We start from the raw sequence: 14,160 nt of genomic DNA on the forward strand, positions 1-14,160 counted from the left end.
TACTTTTGAAGTGTTGTGATGCAGGAAACACAGCAGCCAATTTGCACACAGCAAGATCCCCCACACAGTAAATGAGGTGAATCTGTATTTAGTGATGTTGGTTGAGGGATAAATATTGGCCAGGACACCGGGGAGAGCTCCCATGCTCTTCTTCAAAATAGCGGCCGTGGGATCTTTTACGTCCACCTGAGAGGGCAGATGGGGTCTCGGTTTAACATCTTATCCAAAAAACGGCATCTCCGACAGTGCAGCACTCCCTCAGTACTGCACTGGGAATGTCAGCCTAGACCTTCAGAGGGCGAGAGAGCTTCCAACTGGATGAAAGCAATGATTTTGATGTTGGCAGCGATAGCTAACCAGGATTCATGGCCACACATGGTAAAGCAGGATTATTTGTCCGGTTACCAACCCTCCAGGATTGTTCTGGAGTCACCAGGAATTAAAAAATAATCCCCTGGACACTGCTGTGAGCAAAATATCCAGAGAACAATCATTTTCTTTGAAGACTTTAATTTATTAGTTATAAAAAGTAATGGAGATGGGAAAAAAGGCAGTTCGACCGGACGTGGCAGTTGGAGGTGGGAGGGCATGTGATGCAACCTCCAGGAATATGTCTAACTGGAGTTGGCAACCTGAGTTATTTGGTGTTTGAGCAAGGAAGGTTAGCCAGTGGTTAGCCCGATTACAAACCAGTAAAAGGATGCAAAACGCTCATCAGGATCAGCTCGATTCTGGCAAGAAATGTTTGTAAGAAGGGAGAGCTCGGGTCAAAGTTAATCTTAAAGGGCGCTCCTCTGCTAAATATATACAAGGTAGGTCACTCCAGGTGGGGAACCTGGTCCGCTGGGAGTGCGAAAGATCGGGATTTGGCCCTTCCATTTCCTTCTCATTAATCGTAATGACTGGACAATTAGGAGCTAGAATCGACCTCTGCATCTGGCTCTCCGATCTGCTCTCCCGCTGACGGAGGAGCCCCACCAGGAGCCTCACATCTGAAAAACCCTCCCTCATACTTTACCCACAATTCTTGCTGCCAAACAGATGACTGACAAAGTTGAGGGTGAAATAGAACCTTCAATCTGAGCTTGTTAATTATATGTAAAGCTTGGAAACAATTACCTGACACCACGAAAGACTCTCTCCACCTGGGTAGCGACAGGGATCGAACACCATTGGAGAAGGTCCCTTTGTAACTGGAGCTGCTGGGCACCTTCCGCACGTGAATTTTTCCTCCGCCGTTGTTGATGACCCCACTGCAGCAGAAAACGGGCAGGTTAACAACTCCCTGCTCCATTTCAAAATTTTCATCCTCATTCTCAAATCCCTCCATGGCCTCGCCCCTCCCTATCTCTGTAATCTCCTCTAGCGCTACAACCCTCCAAGATATCTGCGCTCCTCCAATTCTGGCCTCTTGAGCATCCCCGATTTTAATTGCTCCACCATTGGCAGCCGTGCCTTCAGCTGCCTAGGCCACAAGTCTCTGAAATTCCCTTCCTAAACCTCTCCGCCTCTCTCTCCTCCTTTAAGATGTTCCTTAAAACCTGCCTCTTTTATCAAGCTTTTGTTAGCCTGTTGTAATATCTCCTTATGTGGCTCGGTGTTAAATTTTGTTTGATAACTCTCCTGCAAAACACCTTGGGACGTTTGACGACGTTAATGGCGCTATATAAAGTTGTTGTTGTTGTTGATAAGACAGGCTACCTTTGTGGTTATATTATCCGTGTGCCCTTGAAGTTTCTTGGCGTTACACATTACATTATGAAGAGGAAGTAAAAGGGTGTGTGCTTTTTTTGGCGCGCTGTGAAGGCAGAAGGACCCATTTCACATCACTGCTCAGTATCGGGACCAGACTGAATAGCAGTCAACAACAACAACGTGCATTTATATAGCGCCTTTAACGAAGTAAAACATCCCAAGGAGCTTCATAGGAGCGTTATCAAACAAATTTCGACACCGAGTCACCTAAGGAGATATTAGGGCAGGTGACCAAAAGCTTGGTCAAAGGGATAGGTTTTAAGGAGCGTCTTAAAGGAGGAGAGGTAGAAAGGCGGAGAGATCTCGGTGGGTTGAAGGGCTGGAGGAGGTTACAGAGATAGGGAGGGGTGAGCAAACTGGGCCAAATTTCCAAATGCATGATCATAGGAACAGGAGGAGGCCATTTAGCCCCTCAGCCTATTCCACCATTCAATTAGACCACGCTACACATTTCAGTTGGTCACGGCTGATCTGTATGTTAACTCCATCTACCTGCCTTGGTTTCGTAACCCTGAATATCCTTGCCGAACAAAAAAAATCTATCACACTCAGTTTTGAAATTTTCAATTGACCCCCAGCCTCAACAGCTTTTTGAAGAAGGAGTTCCAGATTGGAGCTTCACCCACCGAGAGCTCATAGCAGGAAAGCACAGGTGCGGTCCCCATCATTTTCGGTTGAGTGGTCCTTGAACAATTAACATCAACATGGCTATGATCAGTTAAATTCAACCCCGACGGGAGGGTGAAAGGAGGTTGTCCAGGGCGGTTGAATCAAGGCTTCACTCGTGACATTTGCTTTCCTAATCATGAAAAATTATTCGTAAACCTTTATGAATATTAATAACTAACATTTCCAAATCATGGGACACAAAGGGGCCGGGGAGAGCAGAGGAATGGGACTAGGTTCCTGGCAGAGAGAGGGCACAGGGGCAATGAGATGAATGGGGAAAGGGCAGGGGAATGGGTTAAGGGGCGAGCTCTTTCAGAGAGAGAGAGAACATAAGAACATACAAAATAGGAGCAGGAGTCTGCCTTACGACCCCTCAAGCCTGCTCTGCCATTCAGTAAGATCATGACTGATCTTCTACATCAACTTTCCTGCCCGATCCCCATATCCCTTGATTCCCTTAGTGCCCAAAAATCTATCGATCTCAGTCTTGAATATACTCAACAACGGAGCATCCACAACCCTCTGGGATAGAGAATTCCAAAGATTCACAACCATCTGAGTGAAGAAATGTCTCCTCACTTCAGTCTTAAATGGCTGACCCCTTATTCTGAGAGTATGACCCCTAGTTGTAGTCGCTCCAGCCTGGGGAAACAACATCTCAGGATCTACCCTGCCAAGCCCTCTAAGATTTTTTTAATGTTTCAATGAGATCACCCCTCATTCTTCTAAACTCCAGAGAGTATAGGCCCATTCTACTTAATCTCTCCTCATAGGACAGCCCTCTCATCCCAGGAATCAATCTAGTGAACTAAGGGAGCACAGGCACAATGGGCCGAATGGCCTCCTTCTGTGGTGGTGAATTCTATGATTCTAAGTAGGCTCAGCCCAGGACAAGATGGCCGACACACCATGTTGCTGAGGAGAAAAATTATACTTTGAAAACCACTTGGGCATTATGGAAACGGAAGAGCTGTAGACCTGTGAATAGCTGCGCCGCACACACTGGAAACGGATGCGTAGATGTCAGTGCCCCACACGGCCTGCTTTGTGACCAGACATCCTGGTGGGCACCTCGCTACAAACTCAGACACCTTTATCTTGCCCGCTCTGATGTCACAGTCTATCTGAGGCACGGCTGGAGGTGTAAACACAAACAGACATTTAGAGTCAAACCACAGAGCGATAACAGTAGGGTACAAGTCAGAAGAAGTCATAACCAACCTGTACACAACTCTGGTCAGATCGAGCACTGTGTCCCGTTCTGCCAGACTCACCTGGAGCACTGTGTCCAGTTCTGGTCACTCACCTTGAGCACTGTGTCCAGTTCTGTCAGACTCACCTTGTGCACTGTGTCCAGTTCTGGTCAGACCCACCTTGAGCACTGTGTCCAGTTCTATCAGACCCATCTTGATCACTGTGTCCAGTTCTGTCAGACTCACCTGGAGCACTGTGTCCAGTTCTGGTCTGAACCACCTTGAGCACTGTGTCCAGTTTTGCCAGACCTGCCTTGAGCACTGTGTCCAGTTCTGTCAGACCCACCTTGAGCACTGTGTCCAGTTCTGTCAGACCCAATTGAGCACTGTGTCCAGTTCTGTCAGACACACCTTGAGCACTGTGTCCAGTTCTGTCAGACCCAATTGAGCACTGTGTCCAGTTCTGTCAGACACACCTTGAGCACTGTGTCCAGTTCTGGTCTGACACACCTTGAGCACTGTGTCCAGTTCCATCAAACACACCTTGAGCATGGTGTCCAGTTCTATCAGACCCACCTTGAGCACTGTCTCCATTTCTGGTCAGACCCACCTTGAGCACTGTGTCCAGTTCTGGTCTGACCTGCCTTGAGCACTGCGTCCAGTTCTGCTCTGACCCACCTTGAGCTCTGTGCCCAGTTCTATCAGACCCACCTTGATCACTGTGTCCAGTTCTGGTCTGACCCACCTTGAGCACTGTGTCCAGTTCTGCTCTGACCCACCTTGAGCACTGTGTCCAGTTCTGCTCTGACCCACCTTGAGCAGTGTCCAGTTCTGCTCTGACCCACCTTGAGCACTGTGTCCAGTTCTGCTCTGGCCCACCTTGAGCACTGTGTCCAGTTCTGCTCTGACCCACCTTGAGCAGTGTCTAGTTCTGCTCTGACCCACCTTGAGCACTGTGTCCAGTTCTGCTCTGACCCACCTTGAGCACTGTGTCCAGTTCTGCTCTGACCCACCTTGAGCACTGTGTCCAGTTCTGGTCAGACCCACCTTGAGCACGGTGTCCAGTTCTGCTCTGACCCACCTTGAGCACTGTGTCCAGTTCTGCTCTGACCCATCTTGAGCACTGTGTCCAGTTCTGCTCTGACCCACCTTGAGCACTGTGTCCAGTTCTGCTCTGACCCACCTTGAGCACTGTGTCCAGTTCTGCTCTGACCCACCTTGAGCACTGTGTCCAGTTCTGGTCAGACCCACCTTGAGTACTGTGTCTGGTTCTGGTCAGATTAGTAATAGGGCTGATACCTGGAACTTCCTCTCTGCTCAAAGAGTGTTCAACATAAGGGGTCCTTGTGGAGGGGGAAATCCTGGATGTATTTAAGAAACAAGTAGATTCTGTGGAGAGTGTAGGTTGCTCCTGGCCAAACTTATATGGGCCAAATGGTCCTTCCCAACTGTCATTACCATGTGACCTCTTGGCATTAAAACTATTCTGTGTAGCTGTCATTTTTCCCTTTTTTGAAGGGCGTCATTAACATTGAGCCGTAGCATCGTCAGGAGAGCAGAGTTGTTTCAGATGTATGGAGCCTCCCTTGGCTATCTATCTGTCCAGCCTAGACTGATACTTTTAGCCGGTGTCTAATACTGCAACACAATTTTATTGCTCTGCAAATGGGGTTTTGCACGAACTCAGATACAATTTGAACCGAAAATACACCGTGTTATTTTGGTACATTACAGAATCATTGAATAAACAAGGGATGGGCAGTTTACATAGAATTTACAGCACAGAAACAGGCTAGTGTTTATGCTCCACATGAGCCTCCACCCACCCTACTTCATCTAACCGTAGCAGAATAACCTTCTATTCCTTTCTCCCTTGTGTGTTTATGTAGCTTCCCCTTAAATACATCTATCCTATTCGCCTCAACTACTCCCTGTGGTAACAAGTTCCACAATCTCACCACTCTCTGGGTAAAGAAGTTTCTCCTGAATTCCCTATTGGATTTATTAGTGATTAACTTATATTTATGGCCCCTAGTTTTGGACTCCCCCACAAGTGAAAACATCTTCTCCACTTCCACCCTATCAAACCCCTTCATAATCTTAAAGACCTCTATCAGGTAACCTTTCAGTCTTCTCTTTTCCAGAGAAAAGAGCCCCAGCCTGTTCAGTCTTTCCTGATAGTTATATCCTCTCAGTTCAGGTATCATCCTTGTAAATCTTTTTTGCATCTTCTCCAGTGCCTCTATATCCTTTTTCTAATATGGAGACCAGAACTATGCATTATACTCCAAGTGTGGTCTAACCAAGGTCCGATACATGTTTAACATAACTTCTCTGATTTTCAATTCTATCCCTCTGGAAACGAACCCCAGCCCGTTCAATCTTTCCTGATATGTATAACCTCTCAGTTCTCGAGAAATCAACGGCAGTGCTTGGTTTGCTATTTTTAGGAGAAAGGAGTTGGATGGACTCGGTCAGCAGGAAGCAGTAGCATGGTGGGCCCATCTCACAGTCAGAACCGTTCACCTACATGGTCTTTTGCTCTTCCGTCCCTTCTCTCTCACGCCATCGGATAAAGTCAGCAACAGGACTGTGAAGAAAAGAGATAGAATAAAGACCATCAACACTCACTCTGCCTCAGCTTGTCTAAACTGCGGCAACAAACGTACACGTGTGTTTTAGGATCACGCGATCCTGGTGCGCTACTCGCCCAGCAGGGCTGTGTATTGGGAAATGCCAAGCGTGCTCATCGCCCACCAGGGCTGCGTATTGGGAAATGCCAAGTGCGCTCCTCGCCCACCAGGGCTGTGAATTGGGGAATGCCAAGCGCACTCCTTGCCCACCAGGGCTGTGAATTGGGGAATGCCAAGCGCACTCCTCGCCCACCAGGGCTGTGAATTGGGGAATGCCAAGCGCACTGCTCGCCCACCAGGGCTGTGTATTGGGAAATGCCAAGTGCGCTCCTTGCCCACCAGGGCTGTGTATTGGGAAATGCCAAGCACGCTCCTCGCCCACCAGGGCTGTGTATTGGGAAATGCCAAGCGCGCTCCTCGCCCACCAGGGCTGTGTATTGGGAAATGCCAAGCGTGCTCCTCGCCCACCAGGGCTGTGTATTGGGAAATGCCAAGCGCGCTCCTCGCCCACCAGGGCTGTGTATTGGGAAATGCCAAGCGCGCTCCTCGCCCACCAGGGCTGCATATTGGGAAAAGCCAAGCGCGCTCCTCGCCCACCAGGGCTGCATATTGGGAAAAGCCAAGCGCGCTCCTCGCCCACCAGGGCTGTGTATTGGGAAATGCCAAACGCGCTCCTCGCCCACCAGGGCTGTGTATTGGGAAATGCCAAGCGCGCTCCTCGCCCACCAGGGCTGTGTATTGGGAAATGCCAAGCGTGCTCCTCGCCCACCAGGGCTGTGTATTGGGAAATGCCAAGCGCGTTCCTCGCCCACCAATGCTATGTATTGGGAAGTGCCAAGTGTGCTCCTTGCCCACCAGGGCTTTGTATTGGGAAATGCCAAGCACGCTCCTCGCCCACCAGGGCTGCATATTGGGAAAAGCCAAGCGCGCTCCTCGCCCACCAGGGCTGCATATTGGGAAAAGCCAAGCGCGCTCCTCGCCCACCAGGGCTGCGTATTGGGAAATGCCAAGCGCGCTCCTCGCCCACCAGGGCTGCGTATTGGGAAATGCCAAGCGCGCTCCTCGCCCACCAGGGCTATGTATTGGGAAATGCCAAGCGCGCACCTCGCCCACCGGGGCTGTGTATTGGGAAATGCCAAGCGCGCTCCTCGCCCACCAGGGCTATGTATTGGGAAATGCCAAGCGCGCTCCTCGCCCACCAGGGCTATGTATTGGGAAATGCCAAGCGCGCACCTCGCCCACCGGGGCTGTGTATTGGGAAATGCCAAGCGCGCTCCTCGCCCACCAGGGCTGCGTATTGGGAAATGCCAAGCATGCTCCTCGCCCACCAGGGCTGCGTATTGGGAAATGCCAAGCGCGCTCCTTGCCCACCAGGGCTGTGTATTGGGAAATGCCAAGCGTGCTCCTCGCCCACCAGGGCTGCATATTGGGAAATGCCAAGTGCACTCTTCGCCCACCAGGGTTGCGTATTGAGAAATGCCAAGCACGCTCCTCGCCCACCAGGGCTGCGTATTGGGTAATGCCATGCGCGCTCCTCGCCACGTTACTACAGTAACGTTTGCCTTATTAAATTAATGAAATACAAAATAAAGACCTGGCTGTTACTCACCAAAACCTGTCTTACAAATGTGAATTCAGCAGCAGGAAGTTATAATACGGATGAGCCTATGTTACTTGCAATGTGAAGATACATTAAGTGATTGAAGCTCCACATCGACCTGCACAACAAGAGGCTGGTAGTCATTCCACAGCCCCTACTAACACACACCTGGTAAACTACCAGCTGCCTGTTAGACCTGCAACCTGGAATAAATGGGAATATTTTATGGATACTACTCGCCGCGATCCTTGCCATGCTTCCTTGCTCGTCTTATGGACAGAACTCTACAGGTGAAAATTATTGGAAGGAAGTTCACAGTCCCGTGATTTCCCGCTGTACGCTCCCAGGGTACCGGGACTCCATGCCGGGAGCGTACATTCGGAATATTCACCCTCAAGTGCCTGTGTTTGGTCATCGCAAATCAGAGAAATGAAGGAAGCAGCAGTTTTTGCTTGAACATTCAGAAGAGCCAAGAGTTCTTTGAGGATGTACTAAGGATTATCATCTAAATTATTCAACCCAAGTAGTGGCTGAAAGAAAATAAGTTCCAAAGACCTTGCATTTCTATAGCACCTTTCACATTCTCAGGACATCCCAAAGTGCTTTACAGCCAATGAAGTACTTTTGTAGTCACTCTTATAATGTAGGAAAAGCAGCAGGTAATTTGCGCACAGCAAGCTCTCACAAACAGCAATGAGATAATTTACCACATAATGGCCTAGAAATTGGGTATAGCCCCGCTTGAGGCGTTAGAACTGGCGATGCGCAAAGTTTATAGCCAGACGAAACTTATCGCCGCCTGGCGCGATATTGGGTTGCATCGCCCCCAAAGGGGATTGAGGCGCTAAATCAGCCGTTGCACGGTGCTCTTAAGGCGCAAAAGGTCAGGCGCTACTCAATATCGCTGTGGATGGGCGCAGCGCAGGTGAACTCAATTACGGGAAAGCACGAGACCTCCAGGCGCCGGCCGGCTCTTAAAGGGGTGGGTCAGTCAGCCTGAGCTTCAACACCCAACGCCCTGTAGGCCTCAGATTCGGCGCTCGCCCTTGTCTGGTGGTACAAACTTGTTCATCATGGAGAAGGTTAGGCAGAGAGCAGAGCGCTTCAGGACTGAGGCTCTGGACCACTTGGTGGCTGCAGTTGAACACCGTCGAGAGGTCCTGTATCCGGATAATGGCAAGAGGCCGAATCAGAAGGCTTATCGACGATCTTGGAGGGAGGTTGCTGTGAGGGTCAACTCCAGCAGCATGGCGACCAGGACCCCTGTTCAGTGCAGGAAGAAATTCAACGACCTCACATGGATCGTTAGGGTAAGTGGTGCTTTACCAAACTTATGCTTCCCTCCATCTGCAGCTGACTTCGGGCACCCTGCTGCAATGATGCGCCACTGGCCATCTGTCAGTATGCACCCATGGCCCTTTCTGGGCACACACATGGACTGATGTCTCAAGGCCTGATGTAAGGGCTCTTGCACCATGGGGGGCATGCGATGAGGTCTCAAGGCCTGATGTAAGGGCTCTTGCACCATGGGGGGCATGCGATGATGTCTCAAGGCCTGATGTAAGGGGTCTTGCACCATGGGGGGCATGCGATGAGGTCTCAAGGCCTCATGTAACAGAACCTCCCCTTCTTTCCCCTGCAGGCCAAGCTGGCGATGATTCGAAAGGAGCAGGGTCGAACCAGTGGCAGACCTGCACAAGTGGTCACTCTCACGGATCTGGAGGAGAGAGTGCACCAGATACTTGGAGGACGTCTGTCTGGTCCTGTGACCACGGCATCTGCCGACCCCATTACCGACAGCGAGGGTAAGACTCTCAGCTTTTTCACCTGTTGCCTTCCACTTGGTCCCCCCGCCAGCATGCATCCTCAGTGTGCAGCCATGTCAGAGCCTTGCCGCAATCTGGCATGCCTTTCAGCAAAGCTGTCCTTTTGCTAAAGCCACTCTTCCACCTCCCACTTTCAGATGAAGCAGCACCAACTCAGGCTCAAGGCGCTGAAGCTGCCAGTGCCAGTGCCATCGGAGGCGAGGACCAGGAGGAATCCGGACCAGCCGCTGCAGAATCCGGGGAGCTGAGACATCTGCAGAGTGGGGATAGTAGTCCCCTGGAGGGGAGGGGGGGTGGCTCTGAGGATGAACCAGTTGCCGGACCAAGCGGCATGCAGCAGCGCACGGGGGATAGGCAAGTTCAGCCACCGTCTCCCCGCAGGGCAAGGCAGGTCGTCATGACTGCTGCACAGAGTGCAGATGAGGTCCGTCGCCTGGCTGAGATGAGCAAACAGGCCCGGGTCAGACACACGGAGCTGATGGCTGCAGTGGAGAAGATGCCTGAGTCAATAGATTCATTGGCTAGGAGTATGTTGGACTTCGGGGCAGCAATGGAGAGGACTCTGCAGGGCTTTGGGGCCACAATGGAGAGGACTCTCCAGGTGTTCGGGGAAACTACGGACAGGACTATCCAGGGCTTCGGCCCAACAATGGAGAGGACTGTCCACGGCTTTGAGTCGGCAATGGAAAGGACTGTTCAGGGCTTCGGACAATCCCTGGAAAGGTCTGTGCAGGGCTTGTCCGAGGCAGTGGAGCGGTCGGCACCTGCCTTGTCCGAAGCCATGGGAAGAACTGTCCAGGCCTTCTCCGAAGCACTGGCACCTGGCACACAGGTCCTCACTGTTGCCACGCAGTCACTTGCTGGGCTCCTCCACAGCCAGATTGACGCAACGCGATCTCTCACTGCAGCCACCCTCTCTGCATCAGATAGGATCACCCCGGGCCCTTCCACTCCCATACAAGGCCAGGAATCAGTGGAGCATGCGATGAGCCGAGCCGCTCCCCTCAGATAGTCAGTGTGTCGTCCGACCATGGTGCAGGTGTCCTCTCTCGGCAGGAGAGCATTGCACATGCCAGCGCTGGGACGCCTGCATTGCAGCTGCCACCACCTGCAGGCCACGCTGCTCCCAGCCATGGTCACAGCAAGCATCCTGCGTCTGCACCCTCCAAGCCCAGAGGTCGGCCAGGCCGTCCCGCAAGGGCTTCTGCGCTTCCAGACAGTCAGGAGGCGTCCCCCAGCCTTGAGCCCGCCACTGGGGTCCAATTACGGAGGAGCAGCAGGGAGGGAAGGGGCCAGGCGCAGAAGAGAAGTCGTTCTCCCTGAAGGGGCCAGTTGTACAGGGAGGTGCTGAGACGTTTGTTTGTCCAAATTCAAGGACACCCTCACCTGCTGTTATATTTGCTGAGGTTTGTTGAGTTTTGCGGCTTGGCCGAACAGTTAACAGTTTCTTTGAAAGTTATGGTTTGTGCTCACATTACGTTGTTTAGCTGTAATGAAAGACTTTTGTGTCAATAAACAGAAGTTTCAATGTTGCATGGTGCATGTGACTACTTTCAGTGATGCTGGCATTCAGAGGCCCTGAAACATCCAAAGTGCGCATGAGTTAAGACTCTCATCATTCCGCCACAGGGGTGTCGACACGAGTCCAGAGGAGCCTCTGACGAATGGACCTTCCACTTTCAGCAGCCCTTCCATCTTCCTCCTCCTCCTCCTCCGCCTGCTCTTCCTCCTCCTCCTCCTCATACTCCTCCTCCTCCGCCTGCTTGTGCAGGGTCCGAGGGAAGGTAATGAATTGACGCGTTCGCCTATAAAGGGCATCTGTCACTTGCCGGATGCAACAGTGGACTGCAGCCTGAGCGACAGTCGCATTGTCCCCAATGGCTGACTGAAAGGATCCGTTGCCATAAAAATGGAGGGCATCAGTCAGTTTAGTCATAACGGACAGAGAGGTTCTGCAGCGTTCACGCGGCTGCAGGTGCTGACCAAGCAGGTGGCACAGATCAGTAACAATGTCCCTCCAGATTTGCAGCCTTCGCAAACACTGCTCCTCCGACATGTCAAGGCTTGTCACCTGCTGCCTAAAGACCCTCGCAGCATCCCGTCGGATTGGGCGACCTCCATTGCCCCTCCTCATTCTGGCCAATCCCGGCCCTCTCTCCCGCCGTCTCTCTGCCCCTTCACAGTGTTGGGCGATGAGGCCGTCGCCCTCCAAACAAGCTCCCATTCCGATGCCAGTTGGTCAAAAGGCTTTTAGGTGTAGTGGTGCAAGCGGTTCGGACAGGGTTGAAGGTCCCAAGTACTGTAAAGCTAAATTCCCAGAACTCCGCTCCACATTAGCTCGCCAACTCTCTGTAGCAGCGATCGCAATGAGCAGGCCAAGTGGCAGAAGATTCTGCACTAGAGCTGTCCCCTTTAAATAGCGCCGCCCTACTCCGAGAAGGGCCTGTTAGCCCTCCCTCGAACTGTCACTAATAGCGCTGGGCGCTAAGGCTCCGGGCGCCACCCAATATGCGCTCAGGCGCTCCTGAAAGGCGTTGCACACTGAAATGATGTCATGAGCTGCTTGCGCTCGCGGGCGCGCGCAAACACTTAGCACAGGCGCTAAATGTATAGTCAATATCTGAGTTGGCGCTATCTTCATAGCGCTCGCCCCAACATAGGGCTTCGCCCCAATTCTAGGTCTCTTTAGGCGCTCAGCGCCGGCGCTACCAACCCAATTTCTAGGCCAATCTGTTTTAGTGATGTTGGTTGAGGGATAAATGTTGGCCAGGACACCGGGGAAAACTCCCTTGCTCTTCAAATAGTGCCATGGGATCTCATCCGAAAGACAGCACCTCCCAACAGTGCAGCACTCCCTCAGTACTGCACTGGAGTATCAGCCTGGATTCTGTGCTCAAGTCTCTGGACTGGGACTGGGACTTGAACTCACGACCTTCTGACTCAGAGGTGAGAGCGCTACCCACTGAGCCACGGCTAACACTACACAAAAGGCAAAATACTGCGGATGCTGGAAATCTGAAATTAAAAACAGAAACTGCTGGAAACACTCAGCAGGTCAGACAGCATCTGTGGAGAGAGAGAGGTAGGGTGATCCTTTCGAAAGCTCATCGACCTGAAACGTGAACTCTGTTTCTCTCTCCACAGATGCTGCCTGACCTGCTGAGTGTTCCCAGCATTTTCTGTCACCATACAGAGACTGGTTATAAGGTGGAATTCTCTAAGATGTTTTATAAGTGTATTAAGGGCAAGAGGATAACCAGGGAAAGGGTAGGGCCCATTAGGGACCAAAGTGGCAATCTGTGTGTAGAGCCAGATGATGTAGGCGGGGTTTTAAATGAATTTTTTGCATCTGTGTTCACTATGGAGGAAGACGATGCGGACATAGAAATCGGGCAAGGGGACTGTGACATACTTGAACATATTAGCATCGAGAGGGAGGAGGTGCTAGCGGTTTTAACAGGCCAAAAAGTGGATAAATCCCCAGGCCCGGACGAGATGTATCCCAGGCTGCTGTGGGAGGCAAAGGAGGAGATTGCAGGGGCTCTGACACAAATTTTCAGAACCTCTCTGGCCACAGGGGATGTACCAAAGGACTGGAGAACAGCTAATGTAGTACCATTATACAAGAAGGGTAGCAGGGATAAACCAGGGAATTACAGGCCAGTGAGCCTAACATCTGTGGTAGGGAAATTATTGGAAAAAATTCTGAGGGACAAAATTAGTCTCCACTTGGAGAGGCAAGGATTAATCGGGGATAGTCAGCATGGCTTTGTCAAGGGTAAATCATGTCTGACAAATCTGATTGAATTTTTCGAGGGGGTGACTAGGGGGGTGGATGAGGGAAATGCTGTGGATGTGGTTTACATGGACTTCAGTAAAGCTTTTGACAAAGTCCCGCATAGGAGACTGGTCAAGAAGGTAAGAGCCCATGGGATCCAGGGTGCCTTGGCGCGTTGGATCCTAAACTGGCTGAGTGGCAGGAGGCAGAGGGTGATGGTCGAAGGTTGCTTTTGTGACTGGAAGCCTGTGTCCAGTGGGATACCTCAGGGATCGGTGCTGGGTCCCTTGTTGTTTGTGATCTACATAAATGATTTGGATGAGAATGTAAAAGGTATGATCAGTAAGTTCGCAGATGACATGAAAATTGGTGGGGTGGTAAATTGCGAGGAGGAAAGCCTCAGGCTACAGGACGATATAAACGGGTTGGTCAGATGGGCGGAAAAGTGGCAAATGGAATTTAACCCTGAAAAGTGCGAGGTGATGCATTTTGGACGGACAAATAAGGCAAGGGAATACACAATGAGTGGTAGGACCCTAGGAAGTACAGAGGGTCAGAGGGACCTTGGTGTACATGTACATAGATCCCTGAAGGCAGCGGAACAGGTAGATAAGGTGGTTAAAAAGGCATATGGGATACTTGCCTTCATTAGCCGAGGCATAGAATATAAGAGCAGGGAGGTTATGATGGAGCTGTACAAAACGCT

The 14,160-nt window shown here is 51.2% G+C and overlaps 1 protein-coding gene across 2 annotated transcripts in view; it reads right to left on the reverse strand.

The window, feature by feature from the left end:
• The window catches only part of vit (vitrin), a 190,862-nt gene that overhangs the window by 135,469 nt on the left and 41,233 nt on the right, over positions 1-14,160 (reverse strand). For both annotated transcript variants that reach the window (XM_085996738.1, XM_085996736.1), the window contains exons 3-5: positions 6,148-6,207; positions 3,403-3,559; positions 1,120-1,253 (exon numbers count right to left, since the gene is read on the reverse strand). In XM_085996738.1, the coding sequence (XP_085852864.1) occupies positions 1,120-1,253; positions 3,403-3,559; positions 6,148-6,207 (351 nt within the window). The remainder of the gene's footprint in view (positions 1-1,119; positions 1,254-3,402; positions 3,560-6,147; positions 6,208-14,160) is intronic.

This window comes from Somniosus microcephalus, chromosome 9 (genome assembly GCF_052327205.1).
Source record: "Somniosus microcephalus isolate GS21.2 chromosome 9, FLI_Smic_1.0, whole genome shotgun sequence".
NCBI classification, from domain to species: Eukaryota; Metazoa; Chordata; class Chondrichthyes; order Squaliformes; family Somniosidae; genus Somniosus; species Somniosus microcephalus.